Source organism: Topomyia yanbarensis, chromosome 1 (assembly GCF_030247195.1).
Source record: "Topomyia yanbarensis strain Yona2022 chromosome 1, ASM3024719v1, whole genome shotgun sequence".
NCBI classification, from domain to species: Eukaryota; Metazoa; Arthropoda; class Insecta; order Diptera; family Culicidae; genus Topomyia; species Topomyia yanbarensis.
The window spans coordinates 194,082,746-194,101,579 of NC_080670.1; the positions used below are offsets into that span (position 1 = coordinate 194,082,746).

The window sequence follows — 18,834 nt, forward strand, 5'->3', positions numbered from 1 at the left end:
ACTTACTTGATACATGTTCATGTTCCGCCAAACATTCTCGTGACATTTGTTGCCTTTTATTCTCGCTTTTTTGATAATTAACCACGCAAGCGAAAAACTGGCCCAGATCAGTTCACGATTGCCAGCCTGTAAATAGAAAATATTGAACTAGATTTCTCTTATATATAACATTATATATAATATTCCCTTACCAAAGTTTTAAAAACTGGAAAACATTTCACAAAGCGGTCAAATGGGACGCCATGGTGAAAAAGGTGCGTTTGAAGATAATAACAAATAAAATACACAAAAAACGAAAGCGTCATTTTTGTGTAAAATCTTAGAAAGTACTGAAACCAAAACATTGATGTTACTATAAAAATTGTTGTTAACAACAATAACTGTTGTAAATGCAATGCTTCGACTATCAATTCCGATGTTCCGTTCTCAACACACTGAGTAAATATCTTCAATCTATCCAAGTCTGTCGTTCAGAGAGCCAAGGACCGTGAGGAACTACATACGTACAAAGTGCAAAAGGCTCTTAATCATAACGTATGCTGACGTGTCATTGTTTCATCATGCATGATGAGACTTATGTCAAAGCGGACTTCCGGCAGCTTCCGAGGCTACTGTTTTTCACCGCCCAGCACAAGTTTGATCTTCCGGAGAAAGTAAGGATGCAGAAACTTTCACAGTTTGCCGATAAATACATGAGTTTGGCAAGCGATCTGCTCATGTGACAAACGGAACCTAAACCTCTTCTATATCTCAGTCTTCATCCATCCGGGGCAATAATTGGGTACTACTTCAGTAGGGACTGTATTGCTCTTTTTATTTTGTGGTGATCGTTCATGTTTCTTTCCATAACTGCTTTTTCTTGCTTGCTATCCAACCTTCGTGGTATATCTGACCTACTCAGCTCTGCTGCAAATATCGTCACCTTTTGAGATACCAACCGATCCGGAGTTGTCGACATTGTTTACATCTTTTTACAACCATCTTCGCAGCGTTTCTTATCCTTCTTGGCGCTACACGTTCCTATTTATCTGATAGCTGGTTGCTGAGAGTTCTTTGGAGGCGGTATTTCTTCCGATACCGATGCCCATTTCCGCGAGCTGTCAACCACTCCGACGATGAGGTCATCGGCGGTATAATTTATCCAGGCTATCATATCCCGATATTCTTCGACTTCGTGTATTTCCTTCTTACCTTCCGCTGACCGACCTTTGCTGTGTAACTGGTCTACTAACGACTGTTGCCAAGATCGAAACTTGTCGAAACGTGACTAGATCCAGAGAAGCCGACCAATTTGATTTACATCCCTTTCCAGCCACCATCACCACTTTTGCTTGTTTGGTTTCTCCAACGACTATTTTCTAGAGTGACCGAACTTAAATGACATTTTATGTGTCAAAGCGACTCGTAGTATAACTTTTTTCCCCTGAACAGGAAGTAAATCACTTTTTAAAAGTAAATTAAAACCCTCATGGGAGGGGTTTGAACCCTTAAAACACTCCCCTTGCGCACGGGTCTGCACAACAAACTTTATTATAACTATGAAGTACGCATTTTGGTGGGAAACTGGGACTACCCATAAAAAGAATATACTGTTTTTACTCTCTTTTGAGTAAACAGAATGTACGTCAGAATCTGCATACTTTCTACTCCACACAACAAAGTAAAAAATGCATAGTTTTGGCTCTTTCGACGAAGTATAAAATGAGTAATTTATACTCATACCTGCAAAGCAAAATGAATAGTTTTTAGTTTCTTGAAAAAGTAAAAAATACCTACTTCAATTTTTGTTTTTCAATTTCCTTCCGAGAAGTAAAAAAATACATTAACTTTTATTTATCTAATTTATTTAAATACATTTATAGGTAATGCGCCGTAATCGACTCATTTTGACTCATTTTGTAGAGTAGTTGATTGACTGAGAGTCGAGAGCTGTTATTTCCAACTTTGCAACATAAAACTTGATCATAACTGGGATTCCAATCTAAAAAAATTGAGAAACTTGATATTTTAAAGAAATTAGCAAGAAACCAGCATACGTACCATAGCATTATATGATTTATATTGAAGTTTAGAAGTTTCGTTCAAATTTCCTTGCCTGTGACAAATAATCGCGGAAGTAAAAAAGAAATGCTGTTTGCAACACGAACTTTCATTTGAAAATGGCCTCACGTCAAAGTGTAAATTTTCTTTTCTCTGTGAGGTATACTATTTAAGCATTTTTCTTCGTCGTTGACATTCTCAAAAATGCGTAAAACATACTCTTCGTTCAAAAGTAAAATCTAATCACTTTTTGACGTATAAATGGTATTCTCAAAAATGTGTGAAACAGTCATAAAATGGGTAGTCTCGATTTATCGTGTGGGGCTGCCAAAACAAGACTTACACGCAACCATAAAATAACCTACAGAATAAGTTCTTTTAACTTAAATTTAGATACTTTTTTGCTGTGCGTCGCTTTCGCACTTGTGTTGTCAAAAACAAAACGAGAGATTCGACTCAGTCCAGGTCTTCCGTGCAGTAAGGTACTTTTAAATTGTTTGGGGTATACTCAAAATTAGGTAAATTCGACTGGAATTTAGGTAAATTAAACTCAAGGTTGAGTTATTATTTTTGCCGTAGTTAAATGGAAACTACCTTCAACACGGTTTACCTAATTTTACCTTCCTGTACGATACCACGAGATTGAATCAAAAGTACTGAATTTTAGGTAATTTTTCGGTGGCGTGTAGCAGAGCGGTCTCTGCCAGAAAATTTGCTCACTGGGTGTTAGCCGCTTTACGCCCACCATGATTTATCGCCACCAATATTCGCAAATTTCAAATTGACAATTCCGCTGTCATCCATCGGCTTCTGTTCGTTTGTCAGTTTGCAAAAATAATATCATCAGAGGAAAGTGCGCGGCGTCTGGTTGACCTCTTGTTTTTCAATATTGGCATTTTAGTGAACAATGCATTGACAGTTTTAGTTAATCGTGATAAAATATTGATCCAGTTTTACCTTTTTTTAATACATCGATCGTGTGTACCGTTCTCATTTGACGCACCGTTGATAATCACGTATCTCGATCGAAGAACCGCATCCGCAAACAATGGAAACTCCCCTGAAAAGTAAAATTTTGGCCAAACTTTTGCAAAGCGATGCTGGTCTACAGTCACCGATGCCCAGTCATTCCTCGGGCAGTGGAGACCGACAAGCCCGACATATTACTAGCGTCACACGGCTACCATCTTCGCCATTTCTTCAGAGGCTTGGCTTCGGAACTGGTGAGTCAGTTTTTCACCGGATTTTTATCTCTAATAACAATGCACCCCTAATAAAATATTAAAGGTGTGGACGTGCTCCGAATAAAAAGGTCTCCTACGAAGAACTCCAACAAGTCCCCATGGGCAATCAAAATGCTGTCACGACGAGGCACCCCGGAACGGGCCAAATTGTTCGGGGATCGATTGACCGAGGAAGCTAACATTCTTAGGTATAGTTGTTCAGTATCCCATTTATTTACGGTAACACTAACTCAAGAACGCGTATATTTCAGATCATTGGATCATCCGAATATCGTCGGTTATCGGGGCTTTGACTCGTTGGAAGCTGGTAAGGAATATATTGCGATGGAATACTGCAACACATCGCTCGGGGACCTATTGCAGTTGCGCTATGACAATGGTCTTGGGCCGCTGGAAGCCCACAAAGTACAACGAATGGCGCTAGACACACTAAATGCGCTCGATTATCTGCACACGGTTGCGCTTATTCTGCACGGCGACCTCAAATCGTTCAACATCCTGGTTAAGAACGATTTCGAAGTGTGCAAACTGTGCGACTTTGGGGTCAGTCTACCCCTAACAACGGAAGGTTTCCTGGACACGGAAAAGAAGAAAGATGCCCAATATGTGGGCACTGGGATCTGGTCCGCACCGGAGGTGCTGGAAGAAGACGTATCGTTGATCAGTTCCAAAGCGGACATTTTCAGTTTTGGTTTGGTGATTTACGAAACGATTGCGCTGCTGCCGCCGCATACTTTTCCCGGCATGAAGGACGAAAGCATTGCCAGTTCGGCGGATTATGCCGTGATGAAATCTATTATTCATGGGAAACCAGGAAATCCCGTGAGCCGGAAGCTGGATATTAGTGAGGTCATTGTGTTGGATGATGAACCAGAGCAGGAAAGGAATGAGTCCGTATCAGCTGAGTCTGGGAAGAAGCGAAAGTTTAGCCGAGAGGAAGAATCGGAATCACAACCGACGAAGAAATCCTCCTCTGAGCCAGATTCGACCACAGATACTACCATTATTACGATCGCTGATGATAGTCTGCTGCAGGGCGACAAAAGTGTGATCACAGTTGAAGACGACGACGAAGATGAGGACGATGTTATCGATGAAGAGGATGATGATTTCGGCGAAGAGGATCTGGAGGAAGGCGAGGAGGGCGACTATCTTGACTATGGTTGCTTGGGGACACGCCCTCCCATCCCGGAGGGGCTCAATCTACCGGATGATTACAATTTTATACTCGAGGTATTTTTCGTGTGCACACAGGAGGACTACGAGGCGAGACCTTCCGCAAAAACGTTGCTAGCGGCCTGGCAGAAGAAAACCGATGCCAGCAGCGGAGAGTCGAACGGGGATACACCGACGGAAGTGAAGACGAGCGAAGAGGTGGCCTAATGGTGTGGGTTTGGAGCAGCCGTAATTGTAGAATGATTCTTCAAAATTGTCCCTTAATTCGTTCTTTTAAATCTAAGGAAGAAATTATATTTGAAACAGTTGAAGCTTCAGCGGTCGTTTTCTGTGTTTTAATATCACACGCAGGCACACACTATTAAGTTCTTTACTGGCACAGCTAACCTCACTTTTCTTGACAGTGCACTAGTACTGTTTACATGGACTTTGAAAATTTTGGTGGACGACTAGATGCGCTCGAAGCACATCGCGAAGAATTCTGTTCACATCTCTAATTCTTGCCAGATTGATTGTCAAAGCAAATTTGACATGCAATTTTAGCGTCCAGATGCTTTTTAGTTGTACAATGGTTCAGTCAAAAAGTAAACAACCAGCGAATCACTACTGTACTGTCAAAGTTTGTATTTCGTCATATACTCTTGTCACTAAGCGGGTTTCTCACTGGACAAGGGGTCGAATTTTTTGGGTGCGAAAGCTGTACTTATTTTGAAAAGATGAACAATGATGATCAGATAATCCGATTCACAAGCAAGTGGTATTGTGCAACTTCTTCAAAACTAGTACCACATACACACCCACGCAATGTATTATTTTTACTTTTATTATATTGTTTAATTTAATTGAAATATATAACATGTTTCCAGTTTTTTGTATTTTTCAAATCATAATAATTATACTCGTAATAATAATAGTTACTATTATCATTATTTCAAACATTTGTTCACTTCCTACAATTCCCTCACACGGTCTAACTTTCCATAGTATTTACACATATTTATAACATAATGAAATTGAATAGTTTTTAGTTTTAGCAGCAGTACTCTGTCTTGTGTGTGTGTGTGTGGGTGGGTGGGTGCTCCGCAATTGGGGATAGTTTGCAGCCTTCCTCACTCGCGGGCACCTCACCGGTTTAAGGTCTAAAAGCGAATCTACACCGCTGCCGCTCTGTTCCGGCCCGGTATCTCTCTGTCTCTCTATAGCTTCCAGTACCAATAATTTATTACGTCCTATTTTAATGGTTGATGATTAATGGGACAGCATGCTGTCTTCGCGGATGATGATTTTCACACTCGGATTAAATGATGATGATTTTTGCGGTAAGCGGGTCTTCTTCCTTCCTTGTGATTTGTGATGTCGTATAACAATAGTTTAGTACTGGTCTTTAAATAGTAGATGTCGCTACAAGTAGTCGCAATAGTATTATGACTACACACACGCACGCGCAAACACATACACGCACACATACCGGTCATGCACAGTCAGAACCAAGTTGTCTAGAGTTTCATCAGATCCAGAGGTTGGTTGTTTTCATCCAAATTTTTGGTTTTGTTTTGCCAATTTTGATTATCACAGCGAGAACGAGAATCGTTTGTGATTTTCGCTTCTTTGTTTTTTTTTTACTTTGTTTCAATGACTGCTGATTCTGATAGTGGTGTGAGTAGCCAGGTCAGTACTTTTTTTCTTCTTATAAGTAGTCTCTATGCAGTGAAGCCATTAAAATGTAGTACTAGGTTTTGCTAATGAATGCTAGTGGTGCAGTACTGGATTCACCTTCAAGTCTTAGTTAGGGAAACTTTGATTGGTTGGTATAGAAAAATATATCTTCGTGTATTTAAAATCTGCTTTAGCTTACTTTACCATTCTTCGCATTCGTTTTGGAATGTATTATTTCGCTTCTTCTGAGTAGTTTGATTTTTCGTTTAAGTTAGATGTTATCAAAAATAAATATGATTCCGCACTGTTTCGTGCAGTGTTTTTTGTTTGTTTACTTGCATTTGTTTCATATAATTCTAGTTAATACATGAACGCATCAATTTGGTGATTTGCTTCGAGCAAATCACTATTGAGCAAATGACTGGGTTTTGAGTTCTTATTCCGTAGTTACCGGGTTCTGGTTTTGGTGCACAATGTGGACGGTTTTATTTCTTGTAGTGTGGCCACGGTGACAGACGTTGAGTGTTACGGAAAAAATGTCACGACCTTCTCTGAGTATATGTGTGACAACTGACAAAAATGCAACAATAATTACTTGTCAGTGTTGTTTCAAACGAGTCAAATCCGTCAAACCCATGTATTATGAGAGGTCGGTGGTTATTTGGAATAACACTGACAGATAATCATGACAGTTATCTTCGCTCTCCTCACATACACTCTGGATGTTCTAGGTGACAATGACAATGCTGCAATTTCGTCGTCATACTGCGGTAATCAATTAACACCTTTTTTGTTATTTGTACTGATCATACTACTTTGAAATTTAGTATAACTTTTACACAACAACCAGATAGGTGTAACCCGTCAGGGTAACAATTTAGCACTGGGCGGAAATATACCTAATTTTGGATATACACTCCGTAGAGTGTATTTGTTTACATAAAACTTTGCTCACCGCTGTTCGGTACTGTTCACATTAATGTCGTTTTCGATTGAGAACCTAGACACTAACCCAGGTTGGTTGCTTCAAACAAACGTTTTTAATGGAACTGAGTTGGGTTCTCGCAAAACAGCGGTAGTGCGAGCGAACCCGAAATATATTTCAGGTTGGAACCCAACTCGGTTTTCAGTTCAGTGGAGCATAACCTAGGTTCGAAACTGGCTTCAAACAAACGGTTTGACAGCATATAGTTCCGAAACTGAGTTAGTTTCTGCCTCAAGCGAAAACGACATAAGTTGTACATTTTTGTTCATTTTCGCGTTTGGGAACGGTTATGTGCGTGTAGATAGGTGTTGACAATGTTGTTATATAATAGTAAATAAGTAACATAGGATTTAGGCAGGTCACCGCTCTCCTCTTGCAAAAATACGAGTGCACTGGTTATGCTGCTCATCGATGACAGCTATGCGACTAGGCGGTTTGTGGTTGTTTTCGGTTGAGGTGGAAGACGGCCATCGTAGTTGCGATAGAAAGTGTCGAACCACGGCGTTGAACAGACTTCCGTAAATAGTTTTTTTTCGGGACAGTTTCCCGCCACTGGACAAAAAGTTAAATGCGCCCGTGCAACGGCAAGTAATCCCGTCGAAAAGTGTCCGTCGTGGTTCGGGTACTCAAACGGAAAGGAAACGTAAAGGAGCTACTCGTTTCCCTGGCTAAACACAAAGGACCCAGTAGTACTACGCCGCCCTCACTGTGGAGGATCAGCCGAACGAACATAGCTCCCCTGCACAGTTAATCGCAAAGGAGGGCGAAGCAGGTAGGACAACGGATTTACCTGAGGTTCCAACAAAAGAGCTTTGCTCACCTCCCTAGCTAGTTGAAAAGGACCGCTGCGATAGCAGCCAACGGTACCAGCAGGAGAACGCGGCCGTTGGAGTCCCGGCCGGTCGGACGAAACCGTCGCCTTCCTGCCAACAGTAGCCGATCGCCGAGCAGCGAGAGAAAGTGGAGAATATAAAAGTTAGTAAATTTATTAACTCTTCGGTAAATCATTAATGTCAACAACGAGAATGAACGTACATTGGATCTCTGGTTTGCAAGTACCCGGGATTACGATCCTTGCTGCTGCACTGTTCCGACTCCTTTAGTCCAGCATGTACGTCATCATGCCCCACTACATATTGTACTCGCTGGTAACCTTGGAGTGAACTTTAAAGGCGTCCCAAGCTCTATCGTCTACGATTTTTAAAAACGCTGACAACGACAGCATCGTTAGCACACGCTGTTGTATATAAACTCGGACGAAAATCTTAACAATGACGACGTGAACGAAGCAGCGATGACGTTTTCTAATATTCGTAACTATCTAATCGACCGCCATGTGCCGAACAATTAGTACCAATCAACACCCTCCCTGGCAATCAACCGTCCTTGACGATTAAAAACTGCCAAGCGTTCCAAAAAATTTCGCAACATAAGACACTTGCATTACGATAACACTACTTACTGAACTGAAAGCTAAGCCCAAGTCGTTCTGGAAGTATGTAGACGAGCAATGAAAAGAATCCGGTTTACCATCTTGTATGTCATTCAATGGAATTTAAGGCACCTAAACTAAGGAAATTCACCAACTGTTCTCCGACAAATTTTCGAGCGCCTTCCATAATGCTCCCATTCTTGCAGCAAATTCCAAGCTAAAAGCATCTAATTCCCCGGGCCCAGAAGGCCTTCCCCTTCGATGTTTGTCAAAAAATGCCTCAGCGGGCTTTTTGAACCACTTCGGCGAGTCCTCGTTCTGTCACTCACTACAGGAACATTTCCTTCCTGATGGAAAGCAGCGTACAGCGTATCTCATGGACAACTTCTGCGTTGATTTCGCTACTAACTCGATTGAAGGCAACTCCAAATCAGCCCTTAAGGACTATCTATTTGCACCCATTCCTTACTACATCCGGCATCCCGCAAGGAAGCCATCTCCGCCCAGTAATATTCATCCTCTACTTTAATGACGTAATATCAAATTATAAGGGCCCCGCCTATCTTTCGCCGACGACATGAAGATTTTTCAAGGAATACGGGACGGGTGTTGTATTTGGAATTCGTACTACCAGAATGGGATTGACAGAATCGAGACTGTCCAACGCCGGTTCAAACGCTTTGCACTTCGACATTATCCTTGGCGAAACATATTTCAGTAGCCGAGCTACAAAAACTGTTATCAGTTAGTACAGCTCGATACTCTAGGCATCCGAAGGAACTGCTCTCGAGACCTGTTCATCTCCGACTTACTGTCTCCCAGAGTGAATTGCTCTACAATCCTCGGACGCCTGAATCTTCAAGTCCGTATTCTCGAGCTCTACGTAATAACCCCTTCCTACGATTAACTTTCAGGAAAACCTACTACAGCCGTCAGAGTGCTGTTACATCGTATTTTTAACAGTGTGGCGACACTGACGACGAATTCGTTTTATGTTTGCACATAATAGTTAACATAATGTGCATATTGAATTAAATTATAAAATTAAATTATGATTCTTTGAGGTAAATGTGATAAGCGTGCACGGCATACCGGACAGAAGGTGTGTGAATAAAAACATTAGCTTGACAAGCAAAAATTTTTCTGGCAACAAAAACCGAACGTAGGTAAAAGCGTCAAAAGGTAAAAAGGAAAAACGTAAAAAAAAGTCAGAAGGGAAGCAGGATCAGAAAAGATGCGTCGATCGTTCCGCGCGTTTGAGTGAAAAGTTTCAGGCTTTTGTGTCGTTCGACTGTTTTCTTTCGATCCGGTTCGGTCGTTTAGATGTGCAGTAGGAAGGCCTGGATCGGAATTCCTGGTCAAACAAGTGCTAACGGCGTGTGGCGTGAAGGAATCGGGGGAAAATTTCCCCCAGCGGAAAAGCACGTTTTTCTCCTGAGCAAGAAGAAAAGCGCTGCGCGTGGCAGAGACAGCTTCCTTTTGAGGTGAAAGATTGGTGATATGATGGTGAAAAGCTGACATAGAAATCCGTCAATAATAGCCTTCTGCGGAGTGAAAAACTCGTGATTTGGCCCGGACGAGTTACATTCGCACACAACTGCCACCACAAGAAGAGAAAAGGAATGAAAAGACGGGTGCTGGAGATTTCCTCGGGAGAAAGTTTGGTCAGGATTTTTAATGCTTTTTGAGCATGAATCGCGCGAATCGATCCTCGGGTTTTGCGGTGCTGGTTTGCAGTGATCCTCTCGAGCAAAGGTCGAGGCAAACGAAAGGAAAAGGTCGGCGCTTTCCTACACAATATGGCCGAATCAATTAAATGCACCTTGCCAATCGCATGAGTACCACCGGATTGACTAGGAGGGAAAAAAGACAAATCAACGTCGCAGGGCACAACGGAAAGGAAACCCTCAAGCAATTCCCCGGGATTGTATGATGACGACGGCCAACGTCATTGAAGCGAGTGCACCACTTTTTACCTCCTTCTAAGAACCATTAATGATATGAGGCAATTTTGGGACTACATTTGAGCACATCCAACTTTCATTTTATATTCGATAAAAGCTATAATATTGTGGACTTATTTGACACTTTCGATAGAGTGAACTACGACACAACAATCGAAAAAATGGAGAAATTAATAATCAATGGTAGTTTTTGCAGCTGCTTCGATCCTAGTTCACACATCGAGAGATAATGGTTGACAATGGAGATTACAAGGCCACATCTACTTCTATGTCGAAAATAGTCCAGGGAAGCTTTTTGGGACCGATGCTGTTGCTGATTTATTTCAATGGCGTGTATTTAGTGCTGGAGATTTCTTCCCGGTCCTTCGCAGACAATCTAAGAATATTTCTTCTCATCCGCTTAATTAATTATTGCAGATTTCTCCAACAGGCCTGGACAGTAGTAAACATATGATGATCCAAGATACTACAGCCCATAAACACATAACATTCGTTTTCGACATGGCAGCGAAATAATCATTCTTGATCGGGAATATCGATAGAATGATTGGTTTATGACAGTCTGCTGGTATTGATGGCATTGTTACAGTATTATGTGTAATTGAAATGTTCGATGGGAGTAATAAGACAATAGCGTGCACTGCAAGAGGGGCGCATTTAACGGCTCGCTTGAAAGTAACAATTTGCTTGTAAACGAATCCCCGGAAGAACGGGTGACAGGAAAAAAGTAGTAGTCAGAGAAAAGAGTTGACCGAGTACGGTCGATAGTAGTGGTGTTTCTCCCCGCTTTAGGAAGCCGAAAAGCACGTGGACCAGGTGAGAGATTGTTCCTGAATCCGGTCGAATTTTGAGGAAAGAAATAGCGGTGTTACTTTTGCGGTAAAGGGATCTCAGGCTCGTGTAACCCGGGCCAAACTGACCGCGGATCGGTACGACGAAGTAGAGGCCTGGCCTTCGGAGAAAACCTCTGTCCAGTGCGACACATTGTGGGCCGATTGAGTAGTTACACGCTTGAGGAGATTTGAGTTAAAATCGGCAATAATTTCTAATAGAAGAGTGCCTTTGAATGGCTATCAAAAGGGTGCTGTTTCTCGTGACCTGTTGTTGATGAAGAGGAACAAAAGAAGTGGAGTGATGCACGACAAAGCTGGGTCTATTGTTTCACTCGGTTGCTGGTCGCCGTCGGCTGAATTTGCGTTTGCTTTTGGTACCACCATCGCTAATGTCGGTATCGAGAAGACCACAAAGAACCAGGAGCTGCAGTCTATGATAACGAGTGAACGAAGAACCCACGGGGCATCCGAGTCGCCGGAACGACACAGGAGACGGACGGCTCGCGGCACCTCAAGCCGCACGATGACCGCCAGATCCAGCAGTGATCTAGGCGACCCTGCTTTTTCTCCCTTACATTAAATATAAGCTTGATTTGTGAAACTTCTTTCTTGAGATTTGGGTGAGCCAGACACAAATATAGATGCATCTCTGTACAGTCAACATCATTGTCATGATAACCAGAGCAACACTCGACAAACGTATACGATTAGAGCTCAAAAGTCAACTGTCAAAATTCACTTTATGAGGAAATTCCGAACGAGCCGTTAACCGCGAGAGTGGAACGTTGCGTTCAAACCTATCTGCTACTTTTGATAAAGTGAACCTCGATATAATAATCCTTAAAATAGAGAGATTGTGAATCAACAGCATTTTTGCAGTTGTTTTCATCCTACCTCAAAGATCGAGAGATATTGTTTGTCATTGAAGAGCCATGCACCACCATTTACTCCTACATCAGGAGTACCCCAGGGAAGCCACTTGAGACTGCTGATGTTTCCGCTTTACATCAAAGACGTGCATCTAGTGCTAAATGCTCCACGCCTTTCCTTCGTAGACGATCTCAAGACGTTTCGGCTTATCCGCTTAATTGAATATTGCAGATTTCTCACAAACCATCGTTGATTGGTGCAGCATGCACCGTATATGTATACAAGAAGTGCTCGGTGATTTTAGTCTCACGAAAGAAAGCCTTTTGTTTTAATTATCGTCTACTTGATGAATAATATAATATTGATTATCTATTGATTACCAGCAATATATCGCTATACTGTTCTGATGCGGTCAATTCTGTAATATTGATATGGAACTTGGAGCCTGAACTCGAATAACGGCACTGAGAGATTTGAGGCCGTCTTTTTTTAACGTAGCATTTATTGAAGAGAAAAATTTGGTTCAGGCTTACGGGAATCACTTTTATACAGCTTTATCATATACGACATTCTGCTTTATCGTGCAATATTCTCTTCTATAGGGATGATGACAACCAAGATAATATTACACGATTCGTTACAGCGTTCTTCCGGAAGGGAAACGGCTGCTTTTGTAGTCTTATTAATTGTCACAACCATTAAGCACTCCATATTCCATTCATCTTTGTTATACAAATCAATACAATTGAATTGATTATTAATTGAATACTGAGAAATTTCCAACTGGTTCAACTGAGCTACATTACTACAGTAGTTTTTAATAGTAGAGTGACACTGTTTCTCTGAAGCAAATTTGAGCAAAAAAATAGTTCAAACCATAGATCAGAATACTCCGATGAAATCGCACAAAAAAGATCTTGTGTAAATTAATAATTTTTCAATTTTGAGGTGTCTTTGGGCCCTTCAAATTTTGATGGTGAAAGCTTGTGCGTTGATAACTACTAATAACAGATTCAACGTCCGTCACCGTGTATTACCATTTCTTAGGCAAAAAAGTGTTTTCAAGCATAGGGATACAAAGGGTGCTAAGAAAATCTAACGTCCGCCGGATATTTACCAGAACAAAATTACGTTGACTAGAATTCCAGATCTGGATACAGAAACAATTTACGTTTAGTACGTGAAAACATGACAGAACGAAACATCTAATCGCAAGGTTTAACAAATAAAAATTACAGTCCTTGCACGTCTAACAATCTATGTGGGAAAGGCTATAATAAAAAAAAATCCCTTCCTCCCCGCACCGACATACTGTCAAAAATACTGATTGCTTTCAGGTTACTTCCCGGATAGTACCCTAACACCTCAACCCATCATTCCACGTCGATCGACCACATCAGCTTGGTTCGATCCAGCGAGGTAAAGTCGGCCAAACCCTCTCCGGCCGCCATCATAGCGTACTCATCTCCATCCTCTTCGATTTCATCCATCATCATCACGCCACCACGCTGACCGCTGCTACTGCCAGCGTCTATGCTGTCGTAGAAATCGTAGCAACCCTCCGAACTCGTCTCCGTAGTCGTCGACGACGTTACCATCGAAAGGGTAGAAGAAACTGTCTTCGGATCGGCCGTACTTTCGTCAACAATCGTAGTCGAACTGACCGAACGGTCGCTATGCTGAATTCGGGTTACCGTGAAATCACTCGGCTTTTCCGTCACATTGTACTGATTTCGATAGAAAATCAGACAGCTCTGCTTATCGCCACTGTTCTCCGAGGACGTCACCGTTATCAAACTGTTTCGAGAGTTCTTTCTCTTGTGCTCGCAGAAATCATTCCCCCCGATTCCACCGCCTCTTAGCTGTTCCCAAGTCTTTAAAATATTAGGATTAACCTTTCCTACTAATCTACACCTGCCATCACCATTCTCCGTTCCACCTTTAGTAGGGCTTTCATCTTTCGGTGGTGACGAATGAAACGCATTCATCTTCGGCTTCGGCACAATCAACGATTCCTTCTCACCCTCATTCAACTCTTCATCCTTAGTCGCATCGAGCAGTTCAATTGAGTTATCTTCGACAAGTTTCACCTCCACCTCACGATTGCGCTCATTCCCAACGCTAGACAGCACACTACCGTATCCGTTCTCATCCTCATCCATCAGCAAAATCGGATGCTTGTAGGCCATTGCCTGTTGCTGCTGCTGCTCGACATTACCGATCGTCGTGCTCGAAGTAACCGTCGGACTGAAGATAGGCGGTGGAATCTGCTGGCTGCGACTCTTGGCCGCCAGATACTCCCCGATCAAACCGCGCGGTGTCGGACCGGAAGCCGAGGAATGCGACTCGATAGTGGTGACGGTGGTCACCGACGACGGAGACGATTCGGCCGATGAAGCTGACGTGGAAGATGAGGAGGAGGAGGATGAGGACGCTGATGAGAGCGGTGGTGAATGCTGCCGAGCGCTAGCGCTTTGCGAAGATGTGGTTATGATTAGCGCTGCACCGGAGGACCGGGGATTCGACTTACGGAGTGGGGTCGGTTTTACGGGTGTTAGCGATGGAACGACCGGAAGGGTGGTACTGTTTTTGCTGATGTTGTTGTGCTTGCTAGCGTAACAGGGACCCGGCGGTTTCATCTTTGTGCTGGCGAGCGTCGTTGCCGTTGGCGTTTCGCTGGGAACTTCTAGCGGTGACATCAAAGTAGGCTTTGCCAGGCGGAACGTTTTGGTTCTTCGGGCCTGTTTGAGAGAAGAAAGAGAGGGGAGAAACAATAGAGAAAAGATTGTAGTTGTGGATCGGATTGGTCGGCTAGCGGGCAGTAGTGTTTTTATTCTAATGCTCGGTTTAAAAGTAAGAGAGTGTGTGTGTGAGTGGGAAAAAATAAAACTAGCAGCGAATTAGGAGGTGAGAGAATGTGCACAAAAGAAATGCTTCAAACGGAAGATTGCAACGAAGAAAACAACGACTCTAATGATAGATGCAGCGTGGTTTGGTTAGCGTCGCGACGGTTGTGACCCTGTCCAAACACCATCGTTGGATTGCTTTTCGAGACCTGCGACTTGTTTTATGGGCGCATGCGGTTGACTACAGTTATGTACTGCTCTAATGATGGATTATTTAGACTGTAAAGAGTTGTTAGCGGTTTTCAGATGTTTTGACCAACTTATTCTTACTATTGCTTAGAAGAGCACGGTTGACAAATTGGAAGGTTTAGCTAGATACTTGAAAGTATTGTAGTTCTGCAATATGGCGGATGGGATGTTCGTTTCGTTCGAAGAGGTCCATCGTGATGCAGAATAGATGCGAATAGGTATCGTTCATAAGTAGCGAAACTCGATAGGTTTTTAATTAGGAAACATTTTAAAGGCCGGGACACGATCTACTACATACGGCGATGGCTGGTTAAGTTGATATACATGCGAAAATGTTTAGCCTTTCATTCGAAGGATTTTCGCAAATGCAAGCTATAGCGTGATAAAGGAAGGGTCCACTGTTTCAAACTACTGTGTTAATGAGCTATGGTGTGTTATGGAACTACATATAAATAATTTGTACATCAAGCGAACCTAGGACGGAAGCAGGACTATTATCTACCAAGGATATGAAACTGTACATTTATTATAATTCGACAACTATTAAAACGTTGATAACTAAGAATTGGATGACAAATAAATCTGATAGCTGGTTACTTATTGAACTAACTTGGTAGGCTCTTTGGGTTTAGGCTTCATGGGCTTCCCAACAGCTCCGTTCGATTTAGTATGAAATGTTTCACACAAAATCCTTTGATAAAACGAAAATTTACAGGTTCGACCGGAGTGGTTACTGATCACCGTATTGAGTGTGAAATACATGGATCTTACAACTTAGTGCTCCTAGAATCTGCCTAATACAAGTTGAATAAATTGATTTCCAACAGCGCCACTTTATGAAAGAATGGTATTGAAAAATAAAAAAGACTACTTGAGGTCTCGACAAGGCATTCCTTCGGCTTATTTCAATGCAACTGACGTCATTGACATGCTTTGTTTCTTAACAGTTATGTGTCCAACAAAAAAAACACCTTTAACAGACCAACGAGGGTACCCGGGTACCCACAAATTGAAATGATCAGAACTATGGCTTCCTTTAACCGATTTGGACACTTTTAGATGTTTTGGATTCAGAAACTTGTCCACTTTTTGATTCTGTGCAATAGAACCGGAATAATGGATCTGGTTTTTAGTAATCCGGATTTTTCGGTGTAATGTTCCAGTACTAGGATATGATATGTAAATTTTAATAATGTCCTAGCAATATGGGTATCAAAACTCTTCAAATTGTCTCGGAAGTCTGTTTTTTATTGTTACGGGACCCTATGGCAATTTGAAAAATGGAATTGGAATGGAATGGCCACTCACGGCCCCACGGGAACCTGCTCCGGAATGTCCGTTCCGGGGTCAAATAACCAAATGGTTCCAAAACCACGATATACAGGCTACTGATGCAATTCCAAGAATTTTGATACCCATATTGCTAATATTCCATTGAAGTTCGCAAATAGTACCCTAGCATTGGAACCTGCTTCCGGAAACCCGGATTCCTGGGAACCGAATGAAGTAACCCGATTCATTTTTGCCAAGTCCAAAAGTGGATGAGTTCCTGAATCCAAAACGGCCAAAAGTATCGAAATCGGTTGGATATTACTTTAGTTATGGGCATTTTAGTTTTGTGGGTACCCGGGTACCCACGTCGGCCTGTTACGTAGTAAAAAAATTCAGGAGCCCCTCCTCACTCTCACCCTCACTATATCAACAATATTATTAACCCAAAAGCTTGACTTAGTGAAGTTCTAAGATGTCACAAAGTTTCAATTTCCTATGGATAAAACATAAAACATAGGAATTTAATTAATTGAAACTTAAAAAGGTACCCGGGTACCGCGTCGGACACACAACGGTTAATATCCGTTTTGCGTGGTAACAATCAGAGTAAAAATAATCGAAGCTCTTTGTTGTAGGATGAGAATGAACCTGATGCAACTCGTGGTGAATAGAAAAATAATCATTCAAAAATTCATGTTATTCAGTTGAATATCGTAAAGTATGTAATATTAATTTCACTAATTATCTAAATAAATATTTTCAAATGTTGGTAAAGCATATAAAATAATAATTATCATCACATACATCGTGCGAAGGCCAACTTTGATGCGTTTGAATCGTTGCTGCACTTGTGTTTCGTGCAATTAAGTTCTTTACTCACACAGTTAACCTCACATTTCTGGACAGTTCGCTTGTACTGTTTACATGGACTTAGAAAAATTTGTGGACGACTAGAGCCGCTCGAAGCAAATCGTAGAGAATTTTTCTAAGTTCATGTAAACAGTACAAGCGAACTGTTAAAAATGAACACTCAGTTCATTTGTGACGTCATCGTAAAGTATTCAATAATCAAGGAAGAATGAAAACCTACATTGAATGAATGTGCAGTTTGCTCGTTTGACGTTTTCAGTTGCATGACTGAATATTGAAAATGAACCCTCTGAGTTTGACCCGGAGACGTTGGAGTCGATCTCCGGGTCTAGTGAGAAGAGGGAAAAATTTTACTTTTATAATACTGAATTTCAAACGCGTTCTTTCGGTGTTTACGCTGGCTGTTCCCAGGGATGCGAGCGGTACCGGTAAACTACATTTTTCCGGTATATTTACATTTGCACAAGCCGTACAGCCCGCTACAGCGACGCATCAGCATACAGCAGTAAAATACATTTTTGTTTTGCTGCTGTACTCCGACGACTCGGTGAGAGTGTGGCGTAGTAAAGTTTGCCCTCTCGCTTTGTACACTTTTCTCTGTATAGTCAAAGGGAGAGGTCTGCACACGAAAGCATTGATGCCGGTCGTGGCATGAATGAACCGCATTCATCGTCGTCGTTTGTGATTAAAAATACTAAATAGATTGAAAATATTAAAAAAGGTAAAATAAGGGAAGAGAAACTGTACCGCTCCCGTCTGATGGCTATACTAGTGGCAATATTTTTTTGTCATGCTTTGTACACAGGCTGCCGTACAGCGCTCGGCGTCCTGCACTAGCGAACGACAGCAGCATCGTATGAGAAAGTAGAATGTAGGTTGAAATATTACAGCCGTAGAAAAGGTAGGCATTTTGCATCCTTGGCTGTTCCTGCAGTGTCTGTTCACCAAAGAAGAGAGCTATGCTTCTATATTGGAAATTCCCTTGCGACTGTGGTGACGAATAACCGGATTCTCTGCGCCCCTCTAAGAATTCCACAAGACACCGAACTGTGCTCTGTAGAAAAGCAATGCTCCTTCGGCTTGTCCTCCACAGTGGGAGTGGCTGGTGCTTTTGGATTGTTTGCGGTTAGCCATGGAGGATAAATTCTACACCTAACTTAACCGACAAAACTGTTCACAAACGCGAACAATTTACAGCCCTATGTGACCGGAACAGACAAGTGGTGCGCATTATACTTGACCAAAACAAAGCCCTCAACGGTGAATATAAGTCAATTTGGTAATTTTCCAACTAGTGCTACATTGATAACCTGAAGGGTTACAAAGGGGGTTGAATGAAATAAATTTGTATCTTTTCAACACAGTATTTATAAAATGTCGTGCGATTGTTTTGATTC

At 41.9% G+C, this 18,834-nt stretch overlaps 2 protein-coding genes across 2 annotated transcripts; one reads left to right on the forward strand and one right to left on the reverse strand.

Annotated features, from left to right (window-relative positions):
- The first annotated feature begins 2,853 nt into the window (after positions 1-2,853).
- Positions 2,854-4,777, forward strand: LOC131685995 (serine/threonine-protein kinase 3). The gene is made up of 3 exons (XM_058970084.1): positions 2,854-3,263; positions 3,328-3,472; positions 3,536-4,777. The coding sequence occupies exons 1-3, from the start codon at positions 3,089-3,091 to the stop codon at positions 4,665-4,667; spliced, it is 1,452 nt and encodes a 483-aa protein (XP_058826067.1). The 5' UTR covers positions 2,854-3,088; the 3' UTR covers positions 4,668-4,777.
- Positions 4,778-5,289: 512 nt separating this feature from the next.
- LOC131686003 (nuclear pore complex protein DDB_G0274915-like) lies at positions 5,290-18,808 on the reverse strand. The gene has a single exon (XM_058970097.1). The coding sequence runs from the start codon at positions 14,897-14,899 to the stop codon at positions 13,574-13,576; it is 1,326 nt and encodes a 441-aa protein (XP_058826080.1). The 5' UTR covers positions 14,900-18,808; the 3' UTR covers positions 5,290-13,573.
- Positions 18,809-18,834: the final 26 nt, after the last annotated feature.

What these genes read in the sequence shown, in the direction of transcription:
- LOC131686003 (XM_058970097.1), bottom strand. Translation starts at nt 14,899, where the DNA reads ATGTCACCGCTAGAAGTTCCCAGCGAAACGCCAACGGCAACGACGCTC.
- LOC131685995 (XM_058970084.1), top strand. Translation starts at nt 3,089, where the DNA reads ATGGAAACTCCCCTGAAAAGTAAAATTTTGGCCAAACTTTTGCAAAGC. An exon ending in GAGGCTTGGCTTCGGAACTG is followed by an intron (nt 3,264 to 3,327) that starts GTGAGTCAGTTT and finishes AAAATATTAAAG; the next exon opens with GTGTGGACGTGCTCCGAATA. An exon ending in GAGGAAGCTAACATTCTTAG is followed by an intron (nt 3,473 to 3,535) that starts GTATAGTTGTTC and finishes CGTATATTTCAG; the next exon opens with ATCATTGGATCATCCGAATA.